We start from the raw sequence: 26,862 nt of genomic DNA, 5'->3' as shown, positions 1-26,862 counted from the left end.
CTCAGGCCTGAGCCGCCGGTGGCAATTTGGCAATTTTCTGCCGGCCGACAAATTTAATGTGGCGTAAGATTTTTGAGTCAGACTGCCAACTTACGAGTCGTTAGTCGAGGAATTGACATCCAATAGGTATAGAAGTGTATTTTAATTCACTGGTTATTTAAGGTTCGTTTTCAGAATTGAAAGCTTGGTTGGAGTTGCGGTAAACTCGTTTAGTCCAACGCATTATTGCATGGGCCGAATGCCAAGTGAATATACCTGATGCTAGTGCATATACCTGATGTTGGTGCATATACCTGTTGTTCGTGCACATACCTGATATTCGTGCATATACCTGATGCTGGTGCATATACCTGATGCTGGTGCATATACCTGATGCTGGTGCATATACCTGATGCTAGTGCATATACCGGATGCTGGTGCATATACCTGATGCTGGTGCATATACCTGATGCTGGTTGCCTGCAGCGCCGGGGCGCGCATCTGGAACATATCTTTGAGCGGCTGTAGAACAAAGAGTTTTTGTGGTATAGAATTGAGATTTTGCAGATGTTGGCTACATAGGTTGTACATACAGTAATTCCATAGAATTTTTGTTTCAAACTGAATAAAATTTCAGGAGTTATAAGACTTTTAGTGAGCTCTGTTTTTTTTGTGTCACCCTGTACTATATAGCATGCTTGCAAGCTAAAATATAGCATGCTTGATGGCTAAAATATGGTATACTTGGAAGCTAAAATATAGTATGCCTGAAAGCTAAAATATACATTATGCCTGAAAGCTGAAATATAGTTTGATTGGAAGCGAAAACATAGTATGCTTGAAAGCTAATATATAGTATGTGTAGCCGCCATTTTCCATTTCTCTGGAATATGAAGATGTAGAATTGGTCTATTAGACGTAGTTTATTTCTGATGCACCAGAGCATTCAGTGTTTGATCATAGATGCCTGTATAGTACCCAAGGAACGCAAGCTATTCGGTCAGTTAGATTTGTTTATTACATTACTTGAATTATTGACTATACCGATTCATATTTATTTGATTTGTCTTGGTTCATACGTTGTCATTTCTTGTATATATCATGAATCGTTCTTTGCATATATATTTTATGTACTGTATTTTCTTGTAATTTTCTTTCTAGAAACTGTACATCATGGAATACTCGTTTTTTACCGTGCCATGATGATGCGTCTTAGAATAGTTCAGCAAACGTTCCCAAAAGACTAGCCAGCAAGAAAATCCTTTACAGTATATGCTTGAGAGCAAAATATAGTATGCTTGAAGCTAAAATTATAAGGAGACGCTCGGTAAATTGATTATATCCATTTCTAAAAACCCTGTACATAGGTTTATGAACGAATTCCACACGAATACTCCTAAAATATAATATAAATAGAATAAAATCAATATTATTTCCTATTTGTATCTAAATGTAATAAATGGAACATCTGCCATGAATTCAACGTCAAAAAAATGTAATATAAACATGAATAAGGTAAAACTTCTGTCTAGTCTTCAAGGTGAATTGCGCTGAAGCTACACTTGAGTTGTTGCAGTCGCTATTATCACGTAAAGATAACAATCAAAATATGATAGGCTTTATCAGTTTATACCTTCATCATGGCATAACAGATCTTCGTGGTCTAGAAGCCGTCAGAAGTGGAGGTGGAGATTTACGCTCTTCGTCTTCAAGGATATTTAATTCATTACGTAATCCAACTAACGGGATAAGCTAATCAACCCAAACCAGGTGAGAATCTGAATATAATATTTCTATTCATAATCCGACTTTGTCGGAAAATCCGACTTTGTCATAGTCCGACTTTGTCAGGTTATAATTATAATAATAATAATTATCGTAATAACTAAATAAATTTCGAAACACTTTACATTTGAAAATATGTCAGTCTGCCAGAGCTACTGGCGAACAAGAAAAGAATTACTTTCTAACCAGCAAGATCGAGGCAAGTATCTTTAAAGATTCAACGCTGAATATCGAACTGAAAAGTTTTTCGAGAATATTTTGAAGCGAATGCACGAGTGAAACTGAATCCGTAATATAAAAACCTTCTTCTAGGTAAACGTATCGGCAGATTTCTCGTCTATGATTGGTGGGTTTTTAGTTTGAAAAGCCACAAGTCATTTGCTGACAAGGTTAAGAACTCGTGACTTTTTGATGGTATGGCACCTAAGATCCAAAAAGGTATCTTTACAAAATTTCAATTGATTAGGATGTTGCCTTTGCTCGTCCAATGTCGATAGTCTTAGGACGGTGTACTCGGTACAGTCCAACCAAAAAAGTTATTGCCAAATCCTCACGTCGGAAAGTTTATGCTCTCGATGTGTAGTGTTCGTGAGATGATGTCTGTTGTTTCACTGATTGAGTCAACGGGCAGTTATCAGCTGGCCGATGAATGACCAGCTGTCGAGTACTGCTTATTGCTTCGGTTGATCATATTGAAAATTAAATACTAGAGATTTGTCGAATTCCTTTCTGAGTTACAACTTGATGAAGTTTCTTCATAGTGAAGGTTGAAGTCTCATCCAACTCGCGAGCCATCGGTATTGGTTGATAACGATTGTAACTTCTTTTAGGTGAACATGTGTGCTGAACTATAAATATTTCTTTATATAGAGATAGTAGATGGAACAGTGAGCCAATGTGCCCTCCCAAAAACTTTCCCTTTTATTTTATAATTTTTTCAATATTCATAATTTTTATTCATGACATTTTTATTCTTCATACTGCATGTGTGGTAGCCAGTCTGGCTTACTTCACCCTGAAAATTTTTTTTAATCGGAATTTTATGCTTCGACATCAAGTAACTGCATTCAAGTGAATGCATCCTGTCACTTTAATTATGCAGTTGAATAGTCTTACCCTGAATTACGCCGGAAAAGAATCCAAATGGCTTGTTGAAACCTCAGGTTATCCGTAATTAGGTATTATTTTGTCCGCATAATCTTAGAATACTTCTGTTTCATGTTATTGAACCGTCAGATTCCGCATTCAGTTAAACATAAATATTCTCGCATTTTTTTACACCACATTGAATTCCACAAAATTCTCGAGCGCTACTTCGAGTCGAATTATTTAACTTGTTTAGTAATGTCTTAACTATTTAGCTCTAATAGCATAATAACTAGCATTCCACTCCCTATACTATACCAGGAAATTAGATACATTGATTCTAATAACCAACTCAAACAAAGCTAGGTAAAAAAATTAGCTAACTAAATCAAATTTATACTATTCTTGTCTTAATAAATTCAATTGAAATACCACTTGATCTTCAAGACATTGGAAGTTTGCGTATGTCATGCTCTGTGCACGGGCTCAGTATTCATTTCTTGCAATCACAAAACTCCTGACGCGTCTACTCTACACACAAATTCCAGTTAATTAAAAGAAATTAACTAATTAATTAATTAATTAATTAAAAGAAATTAGCTGGAGAAAATTAAATATTATAAATGACTATTAAGGAAACTTCGTGCTTCCTCAGGCGAGAGTGAAAGATGATCAGACACAGGAACTTTATTTAGTTCAGAAGTGGTTTCTGCAACAGTTTGAAATAGGACACGACATTAACTTCAATCGTGGTATATGTATCAACTGCTGTTTCAATTACCTAGTAAACGAGTAGACATCGGTACAAAATAGACATTGGTACAAAATAGACAATGTTTAAACAAGGTTCTTACCGAATCATCGGAAAAACTAGGTTGCTTTGAGACGATACAAGAACGTAAGAAATTCGAGGTCGTGGTGCTATACTGCAAACGTTATACAATCCAACCGAACGTGACGAGAACGACATCACTTCGCATCGGACATTAAGGGTCAAACCTATTTGTTATCCAGAGACCTCCCTCAACAATGACATAATAATTTAATAAACATTACCTGGGGCCGTACTTTCGAAAGTCGCCAAGTGAGCGTAAGTGCTTACGCTCTATTTTCTTGTCTATGATTGGTGTATTTTGCTTGAAAGGCCGTCAATGATTGGCTGATGAACTTACGATCTCTTAACTTTTTTTGAAAGTATGGGCCCTGGATCTTACAGGATGCCGGAGAAGTACGAGAAGTACGTTTGCACGCTGAGCCCCGAGCTGCAGCAGCAGGCTAAGGATGAGCTTAATGAGGACCCAGCTCGTCGTCAGGAGGACATCGACGCCATCAGGAAGTGGCTCAAGAAGCAGCCTCATATCAACGCTAGGATGGGTACGTCGATCATAAATACTATGGAATCAAAGTTCATATTGAGTTATCAAACACAGAACCTATAGAGATGCAGGCTCAAGAAACAGCCTCATATCAACGCTAGGATGGGTACGTCAACAGAAATACTGTAAAATCAAAGTTTATATTGAGTTATCAAACACAGATCCTATAGAGATGCAGGCTCAAGAAGCAGCCTCATATCAACGCTAGGATGGGTAAATCAACATAAATACTGTTGAGTCAAAGTTTATATTGAGTTATCAGAGACAGATCCTATAGAGATGCAGGCTCAAGAAGCAGCCTCATATCAACGCTAGGATGGGTACGTCAACATAAATACTGTTGAGTCAAAGTTTATATTGAGTTATCAAACACAGGTCCTATAGAGATGCAATAACAGTTTAGAATTTGTATGACTCAATCATTCCAAACTGAATGCCGTCACCTAGGCTTCCATCATCAAGATCCTATTTCAAATTATGAACTTGAAAACATTCTCTTTTAAACATCACAGGGAAAGTCCAAGTTTTAAATTCTCTCATCATAAATTTATTTTGTTTTATTTTAAAAAATTAATATAAATAAAAATATTTATTGGGCTGCGATTCTGACGGATTATAATCCCTTAACCCTTTAATGATTTTCAATAAAAATATGCTCCCATTGGCGGTAAATAATTGATTTTTAGTCAACTCAAAAATAAAGACATGAAAATGAATCACAGGCATCAGTGGTGGATAGACGAGTTGAAATTTATTTGGGAATATTATATATTAACTATGTTGAAGGAACTGCTTTCAATAGTTTCATTATCGTAGAAAGCGATTTCTTTCGGTGGGGCGATCAGATGATAACTTGAAACTTGAGTAAGAATAGAATTGAACCCTTTCATCTTGGATACATTTACCGTCGTCTATGGTATTCGTACCTAGTGGTATTTGGAACCGACAAGTCCTGTCAGTCACGAAAGGCTTAACTTTTGGAAATAAATTTCTTTCGATTAAATTCTCAAGCGTCGTGATACTTGATTTTCATTAATTTTTCTGGCAGATGATTGGAACATTCTTCGCTTCTTGAGAGGCTGCAAGTTCTCCTTGGAGAGAACCAAAGAGAAAATGGACATGTTCTACACATGTAAGACCGCCGTTCCAGAATGGTTCGCGAACCGCGATCCTGACGAACCGAAAATGCGCGAACTTTTGCAGATGGGGTGAGTTTGCATTTTTTCTTAGTCTATTAGAAATTATTATTGTTCGGAAATACTGATTAAATTTTTGTTACATAGTTTATTTCTCAAAAATCTCGATTTAAACGAAATCTGAGCTTCAATTTATTTTTTGCTTATTTTTGGCTAATAGCGATGAAAAATATGATATTTTAAAATAATTTCAGAGTTTATTTATGCATTTTGAAACTCCTTACGTTTATTTTTTATTTCTGTGCCCATAATGACACGAAGACACTCGTGTATTTCCTCTGTTTTAAAACAATTACTTGCGTATATTGAGCTTTACTGTGTATCTGTCATAATTGTTGGTGTTTGCCGTCTGTATGTATATGAATATTAGAGCTGTTTAATTCTGATGGGGTATGTTGCTGTACACGCATGTAATTTTCTACACTGTCTGGGTGCTTTATTTATTTTTAATTATTTACCCAATCATATTTGCTTTATCATTTAATATATTCACTCAACTCATACGAAGGCGTTGGATATGAATAACCGAACCAAAAGGCTGACATTCATTTCACTATAACAACGGCACCAATTTTTTTGTCCTATTCAAGTTAAATTATGAAATCCAATTTGTTGATTGTGTTTGATATGGCAGTATGTTATTACCAAAGATCATGAAAATAAACGAACTAAAAGTTCCCACACTGATTGATGAACAAAAACTAGATTAAGCTTTGAATTACCTCAACGTCATTAGTATGAAATTGCGCGTTGTTTGTTTCCTGTATTTGTAATAAAATCGTTTGCGATGATTTTTTGGGATAACATCACATACTCTAATGATCATACTCTCTAATGAACCAAAGTAGCTTTTCCTTGTATTTCTTCATTTATATTCTTATCTATACCCCTCATAATTTATTTGATGTGGCTGAGTGTAAAAATCAAATTTAAATATTTAAACTTGACGATTTTTTACTTCAAATTTTATCAAACTGAATGTCTGCAATAAATGAAACTTGATGTAACACGTGTACAATACCAAATGAATCATGTATAGTGTATACGAAACTGAACGAATACTTTGCATGAAACTGAACCCCTCATTTCAATGAAATCTGAAGCATTCTGCAATTGAAACTGAAAGCATCCGGCGAATGAAATTGTACGTATCCTGCGAATGTAACTGAATTTATTCTGTGAATAAAACTGATTGAATATTCTGTATAAGAAACAGAGCTTGGTGCGTGTGAAGCACATCGCATCTTGATAATTGAATTAAATGATCTGAGTTGAAAAATGAGTACATCCAAAATAATAGTGAAACATGTGTGCAAAAAATGTAAGAGAAGCTGTGGCAAAAAATCGTTGCTCTTTTTAGTAGATCTAATGCAAACCTTGCATGGTGTTTAAATTGAGATTTTGTAAGTGAAAATTTGAAAATTAAAATTTTGATATAGAAAATTTTCGAAACCAGTGCATACGACTCCTAGCTATAATCACTAAATCTCATTGATTAAAAATTTAATTAAATGACTGGCGAGTTTTTTTAATTAAAAAATTAAAATAATTAAATAAAGCAACTCAAGCTTTTAATCTTCAACTGGAGCGCTCTTTCAATGTTGTTTGCGACGCATGAAAAAGTTCGGATGAACCATGGTTTTATCAATTCATAATCGATGTTTGTTGAACAATTTGATATAATTCGTGAACTCGATATCGTCCTAATGTACAGGGTGATCTACATTTATCGCTTACATCGCTTCAATTGATTTAATAAAGTGTTTTATTTTGATAATTTTCCAGTGTAAAATGACTTCTGAAGCTATATAACGAATATTTTTATTAAAAATGGAAAATTAACTATACCTGCAATTGTAAATAAACGAAAGCAAATTTTTGAACAGGCGAATCTATTGAAGATATTCAAATGGTCTTGTATGTCAAAGCACGCGCATTTTGTCACTTCTGTAGTCTGTCCTGCTTTCCATTGACTTCAATCGAAAGCGAATTTTGTGAATATTTTTGCTACAAATCATATATTTAATATACAGTTGTATTTCACTCGTGTTACTCAATCTTTAATTAGGTGTCATTCCGCGAAAAAAAATTTGAGTTTTCAACGATAAATATTGACCACCTTGTATATAGGATTTTATGAATTTTCGTTGCATGAGCATGTTTCATTTCACCCGTAAAAAAGAGAAAAATTTCGAATTTCTCTTTTGATTTTAAAATATTAATTGCTTCCACGAGGAATTGGAAAAGTAAATTTATTCGTATCTCTACGAGATGTGTTACTGATTTGCAACTGGAATAAGATTTAAACTTTTTAATTGATTGAGCTTGTTGAATAAAATTTAATTAATCGCTTCATCTCATCTAGCAGACACTGGACTGAACATGGAAACATATTCTATTACGCTGTTGCACATAATTCTCACCAAAGTGCTACGTCTTTGAATCTGGCCCGAACTCTGAACTGAATCAACTGAAACATAACATCAACACAATAAATTGTGTTGCTACACAATGCAGAAACATTAAACGAGTTCAACCCGTAATCTGAAATTAAAATGAGATACGTTACAGTTCATGCAACTCTTAACTGACACTGACCCGTAACTGAGAACACGATTTGATCTGTTGCAGTCTGTTTCTGCCTCTCCCGGATCTTGATCCGCAAGGCCGCCAAATAGTGATCATCAGAACCTGCGGACACGACCCCCATACAACGGGCATTGAAAAAGTGTTCAAAGCAACTCACATGATTTCCGATATCATGTGCGATGAGATTGAGACTTTGTCAATTACTGGCTTCACCCAAATCCTTGACATGGCGGGAGGTTCATTGGCGCACAATCTTCAGATGACTCCGGCCGTTGCCAAAAAAGCCATGACGGTTTGGCAGGTCAGATTCCCTGAAATTTGATTTTTGCGCGACTTATTATTCAGTGAATAGCATTCAGAACTTAATTTTAAGCTATTTGGCACTTTGGTGAGAAGAGCCCTTGATATTTGATAGTAATCTTTAATTAACATTAGTGCTACCGAGTTGAAGATAGCACGGTTTGGATTTTTGGATCTCTCAAATATATAATCTGATAGTCGCATAAAATCAACACAAAACTGCCATCGGAATGATTATTAATTCTTTATCATTCCCACTGTAGGTACAAATACTTGACTGTTACTTTGATCAACTGATATCGATCGCAAAGATCGATGATGTTCTCTGTATTCAACACGAACTATTCAAGATCTCTTTTCTCGTCTCTTCGTACCAATAGTTAATATGCTTCTCTCTACACTTCTTTTTATGTCATACTCAAAAATATTTTTGATAGCGCTCTGTACAAATTCCTTATATATTCATCCACGAAATTCCTTTCAATTTCTCACATAAAAAAATATTTCCAAGATATCGCAGGAGAAATCTTTTCGATGTCTCTCCCCAAAAACTCAAAAACCTCCTCGATTTTTCACCATGAAATTTTCTTCGATGTCAAACTAAGCAAATCTCTAAATGTCTTAGACGCACACCCTCACAAATCTATGCCATGTCACTCTACACACATCCCTTCGAAGTCATTTGATTGATTTAATTTAATATAATATATGCAACATGTTATGAAAACCGGTGGTCCGGTTTTTTAACCGATGGCTACACATTGTTAACATTGTTAATTTTTCGTACGATGCATCATTCACTAAAGATGCTTCCTCATGTGAAAGTAATGCCAACCATGTCAACAGTTTGAAACGCACGCATTTTATGCGCGAAAAGGACGCAAGCAGCTCTGGAGTGACTCGGAATCCGCAAGTGTATGAGCGCCGAGTAAGAAAAGGTCCCAGTCATTAATTGAGACTGTAAACTGGCATTCCAGGCCCTGTTCTCGCGGGTACGCGATGGTCCAGCTTGTCGTACTTGTCAAGTGTTTCTGGAACACGTCGCGGTTATTTCGTTCTGTGTAATTCTGAAATTCATCACAGAAAATCACGGGAAACGTTAAGTATACTTTCGTTGCACGTTGCGTAGAATTATTGAATACGTTGCGTATAATTACGGTGCAGGTTGCGTTTTGTTATGGTACACATTGCGCGTTATTATGGTACAGCTGCGCATAATTCTTGAATACGTTGCGTATAATTACGGTGCAGGTTGCGTGTTTTTATGGTACACATTGCGTGTTATTATGGTACAGCTGCGCATAATTCTTGAATACGTTGCGTGTAATTATGGTACAGGTCGTGTGTTATTATGGTACAGGTTGCGTGCTTTTATGGTACACGTTTCGTGTTATTGTCAAGCACAATTCGTATGATTCTGAAACATGTTGCTAGTGTTGCTTTGGCACACGTTTCGCGTAATTCTGGAAGATATTGCATGCAATTTTTGAACACTATGCGTTTCATTCTGGAACACGTTGCTTGTAATTTTCGAGTGCATTGGGTGCTGTTCTGGAAGACAGTGCCAGTTATTCTGGAAAACGTGGGCTGTAACTCTGCAACACTTTGGGTCTAATTCCTAAGCACATTGAGTGTGGATCATGAATAAGTTATGTGCAATTCTGGAACACATTGCGAGTAATTCGGCAATTCATTGTGCGTAATTTTCGACGTGGCGTGTAATTCTGAAGCAAAACACTTACTATTCTGATACACGGTTGGTGTATCGGAATTATAAGTGTTGTGTATCAGAATTATAATTCTGATACACGTTTGGTGTAATTTTGGTACACGTTGCGTGTATTCGTGTCGTGTCACGAGTTGAGTTCAATTCAAGGTTCTATTTACAGTTTACTAGGAAATTGATGGTTTCCAAAATTTATTACCAAATTTGAAGTCGCTTTCGGTGGTCGCAATTGATTTTAAATTTCATGTGTATTTTCCGACGTCTGTTTTATGTTATTAAGAAAGTATACTTTCTGGCAAGCGTTATAGAAGGTTAAATTAAAGCTGTTAAGTTGTAGAGAGGTTTAAAAATTAGGTTTTGGAAATTAATTCTTATTGATTCATAATTTTACTCTTCTTTTTCCGGGAATTTTCCAGGTTTATTAATACTTTTTCTATTGATCACGAGCTTCCAATCTATTTGATTTTTGTAAGAAATTTTATATTCGGGTAGCTTTATTCCGCTTGATTCATCTATTCATTCTTCAGGACTGTTTTTTTGGGGTGAACTGATATTGTACATCAATGGATCTATTATGTTTCTACAAATTTTTCGTTTGAAACACAAAGCTAACTGATTTGAATACTTTTGGTATAACTTTTCATTTTTAAATCACCTTAATTTGCAACGATTTGCATTGAAATTGCTGTTTGCGACGATGAGATTGAAAATTCGAAATATACCCGAGGATCATCCCACGTATAATTCTTTCAGGTGCATTGCATAACTAATTGACACTTCATCTCCGTAGATGAATTGTAATTCAAGGTTTATGATACGTAAATACTGCTAAGCTTTATATATTTGAAGTAAAAATTTCTGTTTCCCAGTTTATCTAAATTCGATATAAAATTTATTTAAAAAACACAAGGCTACAGATTATTGGATTTTCAAAGGTTTCCAGTCCCATAAGTGAGCTAATTCTGCCAAAAAACATGCAGAAATTTTTATTCTCGCTCATACAACACAGTTAAAATATTCTAAGCAGACATCCGCTCTACATCCGCAATTTCGCGAGTGCAAATTTGCGGCTTTTCAAAATGAAATTCGTTGAGCCCGCGGCCCATTTTTTCGTTTGCAGTGTGTTCCTCCCCTTACCAACCCCTCACCCCAACGGTACTATCTTAATCCTGGGTCGCATGGGAGCTTACGATGCACATAAAAACTCCATGGACGACGTTACGAAGGCTGCTCTCCTCATCCTCGACATCATGAGCGACGAATGCGAACAGATGTCCATTGCCGGATTGGCAGAAATAATCGACTGTTCTGGAATGACCGGCGCTCATGTGTTGCAGATGACTCCTGCCCTGGCGAAAAAGTCTCTCGTTCTCATGCAGGTTAGATCGTATTGTGCAAAATACCCCTCATAGGGGACTTCTGACGTGTGTCTGTGCTCGTCAAAGTCCTATGGGATTTCGCGCTCCTAGGGGGATTGTTCCTGAGCGCCCCACCGCTGAGCTCGCGGTGTCTGACTGCAGGTCTCAGTTGTGGGGTTAAGTTATTATGTAGGCAGGATTCCTTACATTAAGTTATTATGTAGGTAGGATTCCTTACATTAAGTTATTATGTAGGTAGGGTTCCTTGCATTAAGTTATTATGTAGGTAGGATTCCTTACATTTCCTTTCTCTGTCTCTCTCGTGCGGGCGGCCGACTTCCTGTGTAAGCGACCTCATGTTCGAGTGCCAGTTTCTGTTGCTTTAAACCTGTAACTACGTCTCTTTGAGATGCTAACGCTATTTCCTTCGAGCCAGCTGCAGCGGGCTGGACATCTGAGACTTTCCGCCCTTTGTGGATGATGATTAACTTTAGATTTTGAATAATTGAGACCTTCCGCCTCTTTGGCGATGTTATATTTTGACCTTCGGTGCGAAATAGCTTGATAGCTGAAGCACTAGCATACCATTCCACTACTACTACTACTACTACTTGTGTAAAATAAAAGGCCTGTTGCAGAGTAAGTACCGTTTTTAAATTGCGCTGCCACAGCACCTGCTGCCGTTTATCGTATGCGCTCCTTCTAGCTACATCTGTTGGGAAGCCACAGACGCCATTATGGAACCATTGGGCCCCGCTTATATCTGTTTACGTGATTTTATAATGCTCTCCGCCTATCGAGAAACCCGTCGACTGCAAAGTGCGTGCTTATCACTGTGCTCAAGCTTGGCTTCAAATTGATCACTGTGCTCAAGACTTCAAATTAGTTCATTCATTACCTAATGAATGAAGTGTACGGTGAACAGGTTATGAGTGATAGAATGGTGCGGAAATTGGCTAGGGCATTTAGAGATAACCGCACAAATGTGATGCGGTGGGAGACCGTCAGTCATTCCCGATATAATCTGATGTAGAAGGCGAACTGTAACATGAATGAAAACAGATGATTCACGATTTAGAATTTAGCTGAAAACTTTCCAGCTGTTTCTCGAAGTATTCTTTACAAAATTGTCCAATTAGGTTGTCTAATCAGGCGGCAAGCTTCTATGACTATGACATTCAAAAGCTGGTCTCAAGATACGATATTTACGGTAATACCTCAGTATTAACGATAATTATGCAGAGGAGTAAACTATGGACTTTCAAATGAAGAAAATTTTACTTGTTGCTTTTTATGTCAAAGCGGTACTTGCTCTAAAAAACGCCTCATAGAATGTTGCTTTTACACAAATACGGCTTACAATTGATGTATTCATCTTTCGACTAACAAAGATACAATGAAAGAATGTCCGCATCTACATTAAAAGTGTCAATGGTTTGTAAAATTTTGGCACCTACAATAGTGAATAATTTCTGCCAAGATTCTGTAGTGCGAGCGCGCAGTACGGCAAACGACATTTCTAGCCAGCATCGCGCAACACGTGTGCAATTTCTAAAAAAATATAACTCAGTACTCACTGCAGTGAGTGACAGAGAGCGCATTTTCTCGTCGACAAAAACGTGAAGTCACGGACAGACAGACAGACGGACAGACAGACAGACGGACAGACAGACGGACGGACGGACAGACGGACATGGCGAGCACAATAGTGCATTTTTTCATAAATGAGAAAATGCGCTAAAAAGGATTAATGAGAGTTTTTTTCAGAATTGCAAGCTGCGCTTTGGGTAGTGTTAGGTTGCAGGAAAAAGAGAAATTTTTGGCGATGGACAATTTAAACGCAACGTACCGTGATCAAGTTGTAGACGAAATTACCGGATTATAGACGAACTCTATCAATGAGGAAAAATAATTTTTATTGATGAGCTGATAGCAAAATTTTTGCTTGATTATTAAAATTTGATTAAATTTATTAATGCAATGATAATTTTCTTCTGAATAAACTACGCTATTAAAAAATTATTTTGGGCCTAATAAAAGAAAGTTGTTTTCTCAGTATATTAATGTTATTTCCGTCTTGTGGTTCGAGTTGGTTTGTATTCGTTTGCGATGTGTCGGCTTACATTTATGTGTGGTATTTTGCTAGCAGCAAAAGATAAGGGGAGTCTGACTTACACACGCAAAATAATCGCTTTAAAATAGTTTGTTCTAGCTCTGCAATTTAAAACTTCTATCTGGATTCATTTTTCAATTATTTGCATAGCTTTTTCCTCAAAAATTACTTCTCCGTTGTAGTTCAGCAAATTTGACTCTTGTGAAGTTGTACGTATTTACTAACTCTGTTTATAACTTCCTTGTCACAAAGGATTTTGTGTAACCATTGACTAGCCTTCCCATCAGTGAGGTCAGAAAAAGTAAATGCTAATGAAAAATTTTCGAACATCTGAGCTCTTATATACTAAGGAGTGAATACTTTACTTTTTAAACCAACAATCAAATGACGTTTATCTTTTAATCACCGTATTTACTTCGTCAATTCTACCTTCATGCTGATCAAACCAATGATCAACACTTATTGTGTTGATAAAATCTTCCCTATAAAAACATTCTTGAGATAATCCATGCATTAAAAGTTTATGAAAAATGACTCAAAAGAACTGCATTTACTGTGTACTCAAGTACTTATATCATTAGTCTGCTTATATCGCAAGTTCACAAGGAATTTAAAAGCAAAGAAAACGCCAAGAAAATTCACCATATCGATATATCGTCCTGTTTATTTCGATATAATGTTAGGTCTTGTTTAGGTTTTATGTCTGTCTTTGAATTTTGACTTTTAAAGTGATTTTATTCATTTTTAGTTTAGTCGAACTGATGATGGAGCTGGACTCCGAAACGTTTTCAATATCGATATGGTGAATTTTCTTGGCGTTTTCTTTGCTTTTAAATTCCTGTGTACTCAATTAAAATTAACTTATAAAAAATCCCTTGTTAGAATAATTCCTGTTGAATGTGGAGTAAAGTTTAAGGTTTTCTCTAAAGTGGTCTAAAGTTTAAGGTTTTCTGGCAAAAGGACAAAATCGTTTATTGGTTGACGTGTTAGTTCAGACAGTAGCTACCCTCTTGAATGCTAGGCTAGTAAAAATAAATGGCCATGTGCAGCTTTACCCTACCCTTGGATGGGCATGACCCTAAGGGCTGCAAGGTGATCATAGTGCGCGCTGCAATTCACGACCCGAACAAGTACTCCATCGACGACATGATGAAGTCTTCGAATTTCATTGGGAGCGTCATGGCGGAGGAGGAAGAGCAGTGGAGTGTCACGGGGATCGTGCAAGTGATCGACATTCAAGGCGCGGTTGCCGGTCACGCCATGCAGCTCACGCCAGCTTTTGTTAAAAAAGCCATGGTCGTGTGGCAGGTGCGTCTCCTTAATTTAGGTGGCGTAAATTACGCGTCTGGAGACGGCGTTTGAAGCAGAAAACGTAGTCGTGTGTCAGGCGCGTCTCCTTAATCTAGGTGGCATAAATTACGTTTCTAGAGAGGGCGTTTGAAGCAGAGAACGTAGTCGTGTGTCAGGCGCGTCTCCTTAATCTAGGTGGCATAAATTACGTTTCTAGAGAGGGCGTTTGAAGCAGAGAACGTAGTCGTGTGGTAGGGGCGCCTCTTTAACCTAGGTGGCGTAACTTATGCGTCTAAAGGCGGCGCTGTAATTAGAAGGCATGCTCATGTGGCAGGGGCGTCTACTCAATCTGAAAGGAGTAATTTACGCGTCTGAAGCAAAGATATTGCGACAGTGCATTAAATATGGCGTCTCAATCTAAAGATATTAATTCACATTTCGTGCGGTGGTGTTGAAATCCAGATCCTCCTAATGTAGCAATTGCCGTCTAACTTTTTATGGTAGTAAATTTACGTTTATATGAGCAGCTTTTGACATCGGAAATAATGTTTTGCGGCAGCTGTATTTTATTCAAACATAAAATAATTAATGCATCTGAAATCTGCACAAGATTTTATGGCAGGTAGGGCATGTTGCCTTTGAAGCTTTATTATTTATATTCATATATGCGGCTATTTAAATTGATGTCTTAATTAATTCCTTATACACATTGAGATTGTGGATACATTATTTATATTTGCATCGGTCAAGGAGAGGCCTAGGAAGCGCTGAGTTGCGCTTCCTAAAAAACGACCACTAATTTTTGACATGATCATCTCATTTTTATTAACATCATTCAATGTCTGTAAAAAAATATCGCTTGATACGAAGATCACGATATAACGGGGCTAATATTATTATGAGAACACAAGCGTTCGCTTCTATGTGTGGCTGAAAAAAAGAGGTTCGAAATGAAGTTAATGATGGGGTTTAAGCCCCGTTGTTGTACAATCACGGCATAACGGCATGCAACCACAGCATAAAGTAATTGAGCCAAGGCATTACGTCATGTCCTCAGGGCATGGCTAACGTCATGTAACCTAGTCATATTGCAATGCAACCAAAGCATAACGTTACAACCAAAGCATAATGACATTTAACCAGGACATAACGTCATGCAACCATGACATAAATGCAATGCAAAACGTTATGTAGCTAATGCCGTACGTCATGCCACCTGAGTATAACACCATGCAATAACGGCATAACGTTTTGTAACCTAGGCATGACGTCATGCCGGTTGCTGGCCTCATAAGGATAGTTTAGAAACGAGCACAACCATGTGTCTGTCATTTAGTTTTTTGCCTGATCCGATGGTGCCTGATTAGACTTTTTTCTTTGGGTCGTTATTGACCTAGCATCATAAGGCTCAATTGAAAGAGGTTCGAGGAAATAAGTAGATGAAAGAGGCTTCATTTGCAGGGCTAGACTTGCAATTTAATCCTGATGTTTCATTGTCAAAGTTCATTGTAGAATTTTGAACGGTCGTCACTTGGGCAAATGATTTGCCCAAAAATTTGTACAAATGATAATCCGTATAAGATTGTCGTAAATTATTTGTTTTATACGAATTTAGTAAAATATAATAGTAGTTCAATGAATAATAATAATAGTGCAAAATTGATTTGCGCTACGAAATTGTCGTTGCCTGTCTAGTATGAACTTTGAATATACTGTAGATACATATAGCTAGATTACATTAAAAAAACCGTCAACATTTTTGGGTAGAATGAGGAAGAATGAGATTGCCCGGAAGAAATCAAGGATTTTGTATGCAGTTTAACTTCTCAATCTATGCCTTTACATTTACAACCAATTCTGCCCAACTAATTTCTTCAATTTCTTTTTGTTCTTTTTTACTCTCCTCTTTGTTACGGTCCTCGTTTCAATGATTGCTTAGTGCTGATTTTATTCAGAACTTGAAGGCTTTATTAACGCCACAACAATAAAGTAGAAGAAATTTAGGGACATTCGAGGAAACTGGAGTGCACTTTTATTGTGGTCCCTTCTTTATCTGTCTCCGGCTTTTCATGGTGTTAGCGTTTTTTGCGTTTTTTTCCTCTTAATAACCATTCGATTTTGGATTATGGGAGCATCTTTTCCCTTTGATATTGCTTTTAGCGATTGTTTTGTTCTTTAGTAGGTTGGTTCTATTTATGAAATAGTGAGGCTTCATTTATACTGAGTTATAACCAACTGAATAAGGAGGGTGACATAATAGGGTCGTTTCTCCGCAGCGTATTCGTGCCTCTGCCCCAGAAGACTGCTGATGGCGTGACCATCCTTTTAGGAAGGTTCGGAATATTTGACCCGCATCGCTTCCCAATGAGCGATATCATGCGTCTTGCCACCACAGTCGTCGATGTACTTGAATATGAAGACGAGTCAGTGACGATCAAAGGCATTGTCTTAGTCAACGACTCTGCAGGGTCTACGTTAGCGCACATGGCAGCTTTTACACCAACTATCGCCATGAAGGCAGCCATTTTCATGCAGGTACAAATAGAGCAGTGGAATCGCAGTACCGAAATTTCTGCTTGATACTTTTAATTTCTATGTTTTAAACATGAAATTTGAACTAGTGTGGGGTGTCTCATCACCAGTATATGTTAATTGTCAATAATCCTCGTAACTGGAGTGCCAACTTCTTTCCGTTGATTTTGCCTTTTCCGAGAGTTACATCACTACGCTGCGAGGGTAATTTTAAAAATTAACGCCGTTAATTAACCCTGCTGGTAACGTTGACGATATATTACGTGCATGGCGAGGTTTATGAGACTCCTGGGTTATGTTATTTTACTATGGCACTTGCGGCTGAAATCGACGTTCCAATGAGTAAGCATGCGCAGGACAGCCTTAGGTCGCATCGAGAATTCCAAACTGGGTATTAATGTAGATTAATTGATATGCTTGCTTAAAACGAATTCTAACGAAACATTTAACAAATTTATGACACCGTCGTTCTGAGACGACCGAGCCTCGAACATCAGAACAGCGACAAAAAAATTGGCGTTTTGCAGCCTCAGAGAAAGGACGAGGACTGCGATCTTGAAGGTCTGTCATCCGCATGATAAATATGCCCAAAAACGCCTCCTGCTCTTGCTCATTAGTTGTTATGGTCGTCACGGGGGCCATATATTTAGCTGTGCACTCTTAAAAAAATAAGCTGGAAATGACTCAATAGCTGCTTGCTCGCAAAACACAAGCGATACTCTCAGCAGTTAACCGTTCGTTTGAGTTGTCTACCGTTCAGTCCGCAGTCACTTGGTAGTATCATCAGAAGGGACAGGGTGAGCCCAGGTTCTTAGCTTCACTGCTCACCATATTACTTTTTGCTTTACTGCTCGCCATAGTAAAACCTTCCTACTCAGTAGTCCCCAAGAATTCTGGAAATATATTAGAGGCTGCGTTGCACGTGTGTGGTAATTCGACCAATTATATATGGCATTCTTTAATAATATTCGGAACGAAAGTGCATGGTGACAGCGCTTGAAATTTGATGAACATTTCCGTTCTCTTGGAAACATTATTGACCAGTTTGTTTTTATATAGTTTTTTTAGATATGCAAGACCTTCTTTAATATAGAAATAAAGCATGGGAGAATGGCAATTTGTTTGTTAAAATACTTGTTCCTTTAGTAGAGTGTGTGTGTCGTTCTCATTCATTTAAGCGTCAACTATGGAAAAAAGTGCGACAAGCGCGTGACGCTCATTATTCCTGCCTCGGGCGCCGGCTGTTTAGGAGCGGAGAACACGCCGATAGAGATGCCACTTCGTACCGATCTGTAATGATTCATTCGCAGTACGTTCCTGAATGAAATTCTCTCTGCCATAAGTAGATGGCCAACCGATTTTGATTTTGAAACTATTTCGACGCTGAAACATTTACAAGAAACGATGGCACGAACGAGCTCAATGAAAGTCGAGAATTTGTCTAATTTGTCTAATTTATTGTATTATTTACTTTAATATTTGCTGAATTCCGTTTGCTGACTTCATTCTTTGAGTTTCGGCTTGGATTAATGAGTGAACTCAATTTAAGTCGCATTTTCAGTTAAGAAATGGAATCTTTCTGAATAGCGTAATTTTGGGATAATCATTTTTAGTGCATTTTCTCATTTATGGAAAATATGCACTATTGTGCTCGCCATGTCCGTCTGCCCGTCCGTCTGTCCGTCCGTGACTTCACGTTTTCGTCGACGAGAAAATGCGCTCTCTGTCACTCACTGCAGTGAGTACTGAGTTATATTTTTTCTAATATACTTCACAAGTTGCTGAAGGGTTTGTGGTGCACTTGTAAGTTCAGAGATGAGCTTCCGCAATGTATCGCAATAATTTCACATTAGGCAACTAAATATCAGGTAAAATGTCATTCAAGGTGTTGAATTGTTTTAGAAAATCGGTTTTTATGGAGGTAATTTGGAGAGTACAGTTTACTTTAGATTTCCAGTTTCAGTACGTCTTCTTTGGCATTACTCTATAAATTGATCATTTTCTCTTGTTTAATCTCATCTTTCCGTTTTTTTTGAGTTTCTTGTTGAGCTGTTATTCCATCCGCAATCATTTTCTTGTTAGCATTTTAAAAATTATTTTATGCGTTTATTTTAAAATTCTCCAAGATTAATTTTCCTCATTTATTTTGGAACGGAAGATTTAAACGGTGTCGAAAAAGCTCAGTTTTCATTAAATTTTAAGATTTATAATTTATTGTGAGTATGCATAGAATTTTCAAAAAAATTATTGAGAATCATTAACAGAGCTCCGATTAGTTATGTATAGCAACGCTTTCCTCTAACACTATTGTTGAAGTTTTACTTTGATTCACGAAAAAACTCGCCAGTATTTAAAAAATGTTGAAAAACAACATAATTATGAGAATACGAGTATCAGATGAAAATTAGAGTAATACTTCTCAAGGTAATTAACCGAAATCTAATGCAAATCAGATTCTATGAACCAATTTTGAAGCAAAAGATTGTAAGCCACTTCGATGAATAACGAATGTATGATTCTGAAATGATGCGAAAGAACGCAATGGAAGGATGAGAATTGACTGCGTAGGAAAATCGTAGGGTTTAATTTAAACCAAACATGGGACAATCAGGGTTTTGGTGCCTACCTTGCCCGGGACTTTGGCCCCGAACGGGGCCCGGATCATGATCGGTCGGCCGGGTCTCCGTGATCCCAGTAACTCGTCCGTGGGGGACATGACGCGGTGCATGTATACCGTATTAGACGTGCTGCTCGAGGAGGATGACTTGGTCTCGGTGGTCGTGGTCAATATGGTCATTGACGTACAAGGGCTCACTTTCGCGCATGTCGCGCAGATGACCGCGCCCATTATTAAGAAAATGTCCACCATTATCCAGGTAACGTTTTTACAAATTTTAATCTGGCGGTATTTTGCCACGTAATTTTTGAGACAGTTTTGTGTTTATTTTCCTTATACTGAATGAATTGTCTGATCTCTTATCTTATTTGAGCTCGTATTTTTTTATTTTAATAATTGTCTCAGCTCGTATCTTATTTTTTAGAGATGAATATTTACATCTCTCGCAAACATGTTGTTCTTCACATGACAACTTCATGCTACTTCACTCGCATATGATGGTTAATTATTTCAATAATGGATGAAGTTCATCTCTAATTTGACAAACATTGGAGGCTTTCATATTGTTAATCACCACTTGCATACCGTGAAATAATTATTATTTTGCGTTAGCAATGATGTGCGCGTTCAGATTTGGTGAGAATGCCGAGCCTTGTCGCTCGTGCGTATAGTAAAGCAGTTTCAAGTCTTCAGAAGCTAGTGCCTATGTTGGTGCTAGGCTCTATATAGTGCATAGGTAGAATTCTGAAATAGTCTATATAGAAAAGCGGTAATGCAGATGCTGGTTCTCGGATCACAAATATGATAAAGTTTTTGTTCAGCACTTCTTTTAATTCGTTTTAGATCTTAAGCTCAATTTTATAATCCAGTTTAGGGTCTTTAGCGAGCATGAGATTAAGTGAAATGAATTTTATAGACTTTAAAACTTGGCTAAAATGGCCACGAGTATCTGCAGCTCAGAATATCTGCTTTCAATGCGCTATGTGGTACAAAATAGGAAAAAATTAATGAGCGAATAGAAAGCTCTCTATTATATGATTAAATTTAAGTATACATAAGTTGATCTCTAATATAATTTTGATATATTAATTCCTAATTGATAGATATTGAAAAATAAATCATAATATTATTTGAATAATTTCATTGTAATGATCGCCATTTTAAAATTGTTTGCATGTCATAATGAAGTTAATTTTACCACTTCAAAATTAGAGTAGTTTCACAAAAAATGGTGACATTTCGTTCGAAAAGTTGCATTATTTAAAAATGAAGTAACATGGAGCACTTAATTTTTAGAACTGTGTCTATAAATTTGTATTGTTATATTGTGTATTATAAAATATTGTAAAAAACAGGCTTAATTGCTATATTGTGAATTGTAAAATGTTGTAAAACAAATTGTAATATTGTATTGTAATATTGTGCACTATAAAATATTGTAAAATACTGGCTGAATTTAATATTTTGTTTTGTAATATATTGCAAAATTTTGGCTGTTTTCCGTAGGATGGCTACCCGATGCGTCCGAAGGCCCTGCACTACATCAACACTCCTGCAGCATTCGACACCGTGTTCAACATCTTCAAGTCTTTCATGAAGGAGAAGATGAAGAAGAGGGTGAGTCATTGCTATAGTATAGGAATTCTTTCATGAAGGAGAAGATGAAGCAGAGGGTGAGTCATTGCTATAGTATAGGAAGTCTTTCATGAAGGAGAAGATGAAGCAGAGGGTGAGTCATTGCAATATAGGAAGTCTTTCACGAAGGGGAAGATGAAGAAGAGGGTGAGTCATTGCTATAGTATAGGAAGTCTTTCATGAAGGAGAAGATGAAGAAGAGGTAAGGAGAAGATGGAGAAGAGGGTGAGTCAATGCTATAGTATAGGAAGTCTTTCATCAAGGAGAAGATGGAGAAGAGGGCGAGCGAGTCGTTACATTATAGGAAGTCTTTCATGAAGGAGAAGAGGAAGAAGAGGGTAAGACTGTGTAAAATATGATGTCTTTCATGAAGGAGAAGATGCAAAAATTTAGGAACTTATGAATTCCTTCATGAATGATAAAATAGAGAAAGGGATATGTCACTGTGTTATAGGAGGTACGTCTTTCGTGAAGGAGAATAGGAAGGAGCGGGTGATACTCTCGAATATAGGTTCATTAATTTCTCCGCCTGCGGTTGAAATTAGGAGGTCGATTCCTTTGTTTGATCCATTAGTTTTATAAGTTTTTTTAAGAGAAGGAATGTTTTTAGAACAAATATTTTTTTTCCACCTGAAAACATCGATAAAACTTACAAATAAAGACGACAAAAAATATTTCGGACGGTAACTTCTTTACGCACAAGATATTGAGAATTACATCTAATAAAATGTATAAAAAAAATTTTTAAAGACCACGTTTTTCATGTGGACTCATAAGTAGAAAATAATTTTTCGGCAGCTACTGATCTCTGTTTGCTTTCATTCTCTTGGTCTTTTGTATTTCAGTTAAAATATTTTACAACATCTAAAACGAAAAATGTGGGGCGCATATGTATTTAATTGTTTGGTGATTACTTGATATGATGAATATGATGGTTCATTGAACATTTGATAAGTGTATTGCTGATATAATTAGAAATAGTGGTTGAATTCAAAATTGAAATTAAGTATTGCAAGATTTGATCATCACAGACACGAAAGCGAGCTAAGAAAAACGTGGTAATTATTTATTCAATTCACATTGTTTGGCGGATGTATTTTTCTCCCACGTACCGAGTAACAGAAATGCAAATGAAAACTCATAGACGCATAAAAAATGTATGAATTATTTCATGAAACGATTTTTTAAATACCACTTTACATATCTTGCCTGCAAGCCTTAGTACATTTTCGGGCTGCATATCTTCAGAATTTTTTTAGTGTCAGAAGCTGTATTGTTTGGGGCTCCAAATTTTTTCCTAATGGCATCCGCTACCTTCATTTGTTTAGTTGTTCATCCCGTTGTATTATTTTCTGATTTTAGATCATATTTTTTCGATTGTTGATACAGTTGCCAGTATATTTTTTTTACCTCCGCAAATTTATTTGCTAAAGGGAAATAAGTTGGTTTGGTTCAACATTGTTTTTGCAGCAGCCAGTGCACTTCTGTTTTTACGGATCCTCATTAAATTTAATTTATATTTTTTCTTGTTCGGGACGTTTCACAACACAAATATCCGACATAATCTTCACTCGTTTTGCAAATTTCAAAACATTAATTTTTACTTTAAGATCTCTACACGTGGTTGTCGTTGCACGTCTTGAAAAGTTTTGTTGCCGTAAATTCATATTTTTTGTTATTGCTGATGGCCGAACGGCTTTATTGTTTCAATAAATATAATTTTTACATACAGATTCACATCCACGGCAGCGATCTGAGTAGCTTGCACAAGCATATCCCGCCTTCGCTGCTGCCTAAAGAATACGGCGGGACCAACGGCACCGTAGAGGACATAACTCGTAAGTATTGTGCGCTATTATTGTCTTATTCAGAACATATCGTGGAAAATATCATTGCATTGTAGTGAAAAGATGTCCACTATAAAAAACCTATTTTGCTGAACCAACTCGTGAAGTTTGGACTAATCGCGGGTTTGGAAAAGGTTCCCAACTTCAAAAGAAGCGGTCAGTGTCACCTGTTTTCTTTTTAGCTCATTTTCTCATTTATGGAAAAAATGCACTATTGTGCTCGCCATGTCCGTCTGTCTGTCTATCTGTCCGTCTTTTCGTCCGTGAACTCAAGTTTTCGTCGACGAGAAAATGCGCTCTCTGTCACTCACTGCAGTGAGTACTGAGTACTGAGTTATATTTTTTTATTGAATACAAGGTGAAAAATTTCTCAAATGAACGGTATTAACGGCCTTGAGAAGATGACGTAATTACCTAGTGGCAGCGTTTTGATGCGAAGTACACTGTATGCTCAAAGCTTGGTCTTTTGGTTCTCACATGAGACACATGAATGAATACGAATAAAATATCTTTAGAATGTTATATGAAGAGCTCAATTTGGTATAGGATGTCAAAGGGTGGCGCTCAGAGACTGTAGTCAAGGCGCTTCTATTTCACAATTTCAAATTCTTCTTTTTAACGCATTAATGGAAAAAAAGACGCTATTGTGCTATTCATGTCCGTCCGTCTGTCTGTCTGTCCGTCTGTCCGTCCATGACTTCAAGTTTTCGTCGACGAGAAAATGCGCTCTCTGTCACTCGCTGCAGTGAGTACTGAGTTATATTTTTTTGATCTCCCCTAATAACAAGTATATCCCCTAATATATAAAAATATATCCCCTAATAACAGTTATTAGTACTATATTTTTTATATCAACTGCAGATAATTTGTAACTGTCGATTTGTTTTATTGTGTCGATGCTGCAGACTATCGATACTTCAGATAGGATAAAAATTCATGCATGAAATAAAGATAATATAACGTTCTTCTACAGGTCACTGGCTGAAGAGAGTCGAGGCACGCAAGCAGTGGCTGAAGGAGGACGAACAGTACAAGGTGGATGAAAGCAAGAGGCCTGGCAAGCCCAAAACTTCATCCGACCTGTTCGGCATTGAGGGATCCTTCCGCCAACTCAACGTCGACTAGCCATTGCCGTGCTGGCTGAATGGCTTTGATGGCTGGACTAAGATATAAATACAGCAGTTTTGGTGCACTAGAAATCATACATTGCATTAATTTAGTTTCTCACATAACTTACATAAATATGTTCTTCTATGCTTTGAAATTCAAAGGTTTTCATTTTTATCGCCGATAAATTCAGATTTTTATATTTTGGAAAGCTCTTAGTCCTATTGCTTTGCATTCCATATTGTTTGTGATTGAAAATATGAGTGATCATTTAAAAATAATATAAAAACTGCCAACAAATTAACTATGAAATGGACGACGTTTAACATTTAATTAAGTGAAGGCCATTTTCAACATTCTGACAATAAATCCAATACTAAATTTGATTTTTAGAGATTTCAGAATTATCGAGATAAACTCCAATGTACTAAAATATGTGTCTGCGGCTCCGTGTATGATAATATTTAATTCGGAGATCGCCAATGTTGTTAATTCGGCGTTTTAAAATAGTACGGATAACTAGCAATATGTTTATTTATTTACTTGTGCTTCAGCCGGAGCATAGCCTCTCTCATAACTAATTCAACTGTTGGACTTAAATGATTAAACCACAATTATTTTAATGATAAATTTTACTATTGATCACTGAAATACAAAGATACATGCACAAACATTTGATGCATTGTTTCCATTATCGTTCTTATTTGAATAAAACTTAAAGTTAACTTATCGTATTATAGGTATATGGGTTCATGGACGGACTGGGTAACACTTTTATTTGTTGAACACATAAATGTACGAGGGAAATGTAGAATTTTCTTAAATTCTAAGCATTTTCTGAACGATATATACTTTTTCCAAATCCGCAGAGTTATCAAATCAATATGTTAAACTAAAATCTTTCCATGAAGCTTTGAAACATTTAATGAATAACATGACGATTTGTAAGCTCATCACAAAATCAATAATAATATAAATGTTTAAGAAATATTCTTGTTATAAGTTCCAAGATTCTTGAATAATTTTCAATAAAATTTGAAAGTTTGAACTGCCTTGAAGTGGCCTGGAAGTGCTAAGTATAATATATTAATTTGAAGCTTTGAAATGTTATAGAAATTTATCCTTGAAATACATGCTCCAAAACCTGTGGGGTCTACTCATTAGACAAAGATGAATTTAAAAAAAAGTTTTAACATTATTTTCATTACAATTTATGTAAAGTAAGCGTCTGTACTGATGAGACTTTATTTATTTCAACGTCTGAAAAAATTTCAACGTATGAAAATGGACCAAATAAGATTACAAATTAAGCCAATGCTTAATTACACAAAGTTGACTTTTATTACATACTATTAAAGTGCAGTAACTGAAATAATTGACGGTCTGATGTGAAATGGAAATTTACATAGACCATTAAAAACAGCCAATAAAGAAGAAAATATTGATGTATCTATTTACATATTAATGCCCTTGCGCATACAGGTGATTCTTGATTTCCCGTATCACCTATTTATGCACAAACTTAATTTTAAAGACTTAAATATACGTTTAAATTATTTACATAGAACACTATTGGGATACATTCCACATTTCTTAGAAATAAGTTAAGAGCACTCAAAAGCTACTGAATTTTGGAGAGCGTGACAAACATTGTGCTGATTTATAATTATTTTTTAGAAAAATGTATATTCAGTCGTTTTGGTTTAGAAACCACAAAATCTAACCAACTGGCTCGCTTGTTGCACTATGAAGATAAGGGGTATCAGATAATGGATCTAAGATAATACCGAATGTACCGTCAACAGATACAGATTGTGCAACACCGTTGGTATTGTCAAGATTTAAGGCACTGCATCATATCACATCGTTAACATTCAACAAATGAGATTACATTTCAAAACTTTGAACTGTTGTAAAAATATTACATAAATTTTACCGATAGCAACATGGTTGATACTTATAAACAAAGGCTTTGGAGGAAGAGTCACCCATGAGAAGACAAGGGGCAAATTTCATTTTTTGTTTTTAACAGGCCTGCGCACAACATGGATATCTGATTGCTAATTCAATAAAGTTTTCAGCAACAAGCTCATGAGGTAAATAACATTTAGGTTTATGAAGTTTATGGTTCATGAACCTAATTTTCTTATTTCAAGACGCAAGGAAAATGAAGCATGTTTTTAAATGAGGTTTTAACAGATAGGGAGGCACTGGACGCCGACTGGAGTGCACCGACACGCCTTGCAAGGAGCTGACAGTTCGCTGATGCTGTCCCCGACCACGTACTCCCTGCCGTAAATATTACAGCCGGACAGCTGGAATGCCC

The 26,862-nt window shown here is 36.5% G+C and overlaps 3 protein-coding genes across 8 annotated transcripts in view; 1 reads left to right on the top strand and 2 right to left on the bottom strand.

The window, feature by feature from the left end:
• Window positions 1-3,762, bottom strand: part of LOC125177999 (synaptic vesicular amine transporter-like) — a 17,643-nt gene extending 13,881 nt beyond the window's left edge. Inside the window, exon 1 of the mRNA XM_047880820.1 lies at window positions 3,705-3,762. The gene's annotated coding sequence lies outside the window, so the exon portion shown is untranslated. The remainder of the gene's footprint in view (window positions 1-3,704) is intronic.
• Window positions 1,648-25,683, top strand: LOC108682934 (alpha-tocopherol transfer protein-like). Of its 6 annotated transcripts, none has more exons than XM_018172191.2 (7): window positions 1,648-1,749; window positions 4,067-4,224; window positions 5,275-5,434; window positions 19,942-20,206; window positions 21,454-21,564; window positions 23,315-23,420; window positions 24,403-25,683. In XM_018172191.2, exons 2-7 carry the CDS (start codon window positions 4,068-4,070, stop codon window positions 24,552-24,554), a joined length of 951 nt encoding a protein of 316 aa, XP_018027680.1. In that variant the 5' UTR covers window positions 1,648-1,749; window position 4,067; the 3' UTR covers window positions 24,555-25,683. The 6 variants fall into 6 exon arrangements, with proteins under 6 accessions (XP_018027680.1, XP_018027681.1, XP_018027684.1 ...); XM_018172192.2 differs by lacking the exon at window positions 19,942-20,206 and adding an exon at window positions 17,075-17,333; XM_018172195.2 differs by lacking the exon at window positions 19,942-20,206 and adding an exon at window positions 14,558-14,816.
• The window catches only part of LOC108682933, a 55,135-nt gene continuing 53,423 nt past the window's right edge, over window positions 25,151-26,862 (bottom strand). Inside the window, exon 17 of the mRNA XM_018172190.2 lies at window positions 25,151-26,862. Within this exon, the coding sequence (XP_018027679.1) occupies window positions 26,729-26,862 (134 nt within the window). The 3' untranslated portion in view covers window positions 25,151-26,728.

Source organism: Hyalella azteca, unplaced genomic scaffold, assembly GCF_000764305.2.
Source record: "Hyalella azteca isolate HAZT.00-mixed unplaced genomic scaffold, Hazt_2.0.2 contig6408, whole genome shotgun sequence".
Classification (NCBI taxonomy): Eukaryota; Metazoa; Arthropoda; class Malacostraca; order Amphipoda; family Hyalellidae; genus Hyalella; species Hyalella azteca.
This window is presented reverse-complemented; position numbering and strand designations above follow the sequence as displayed.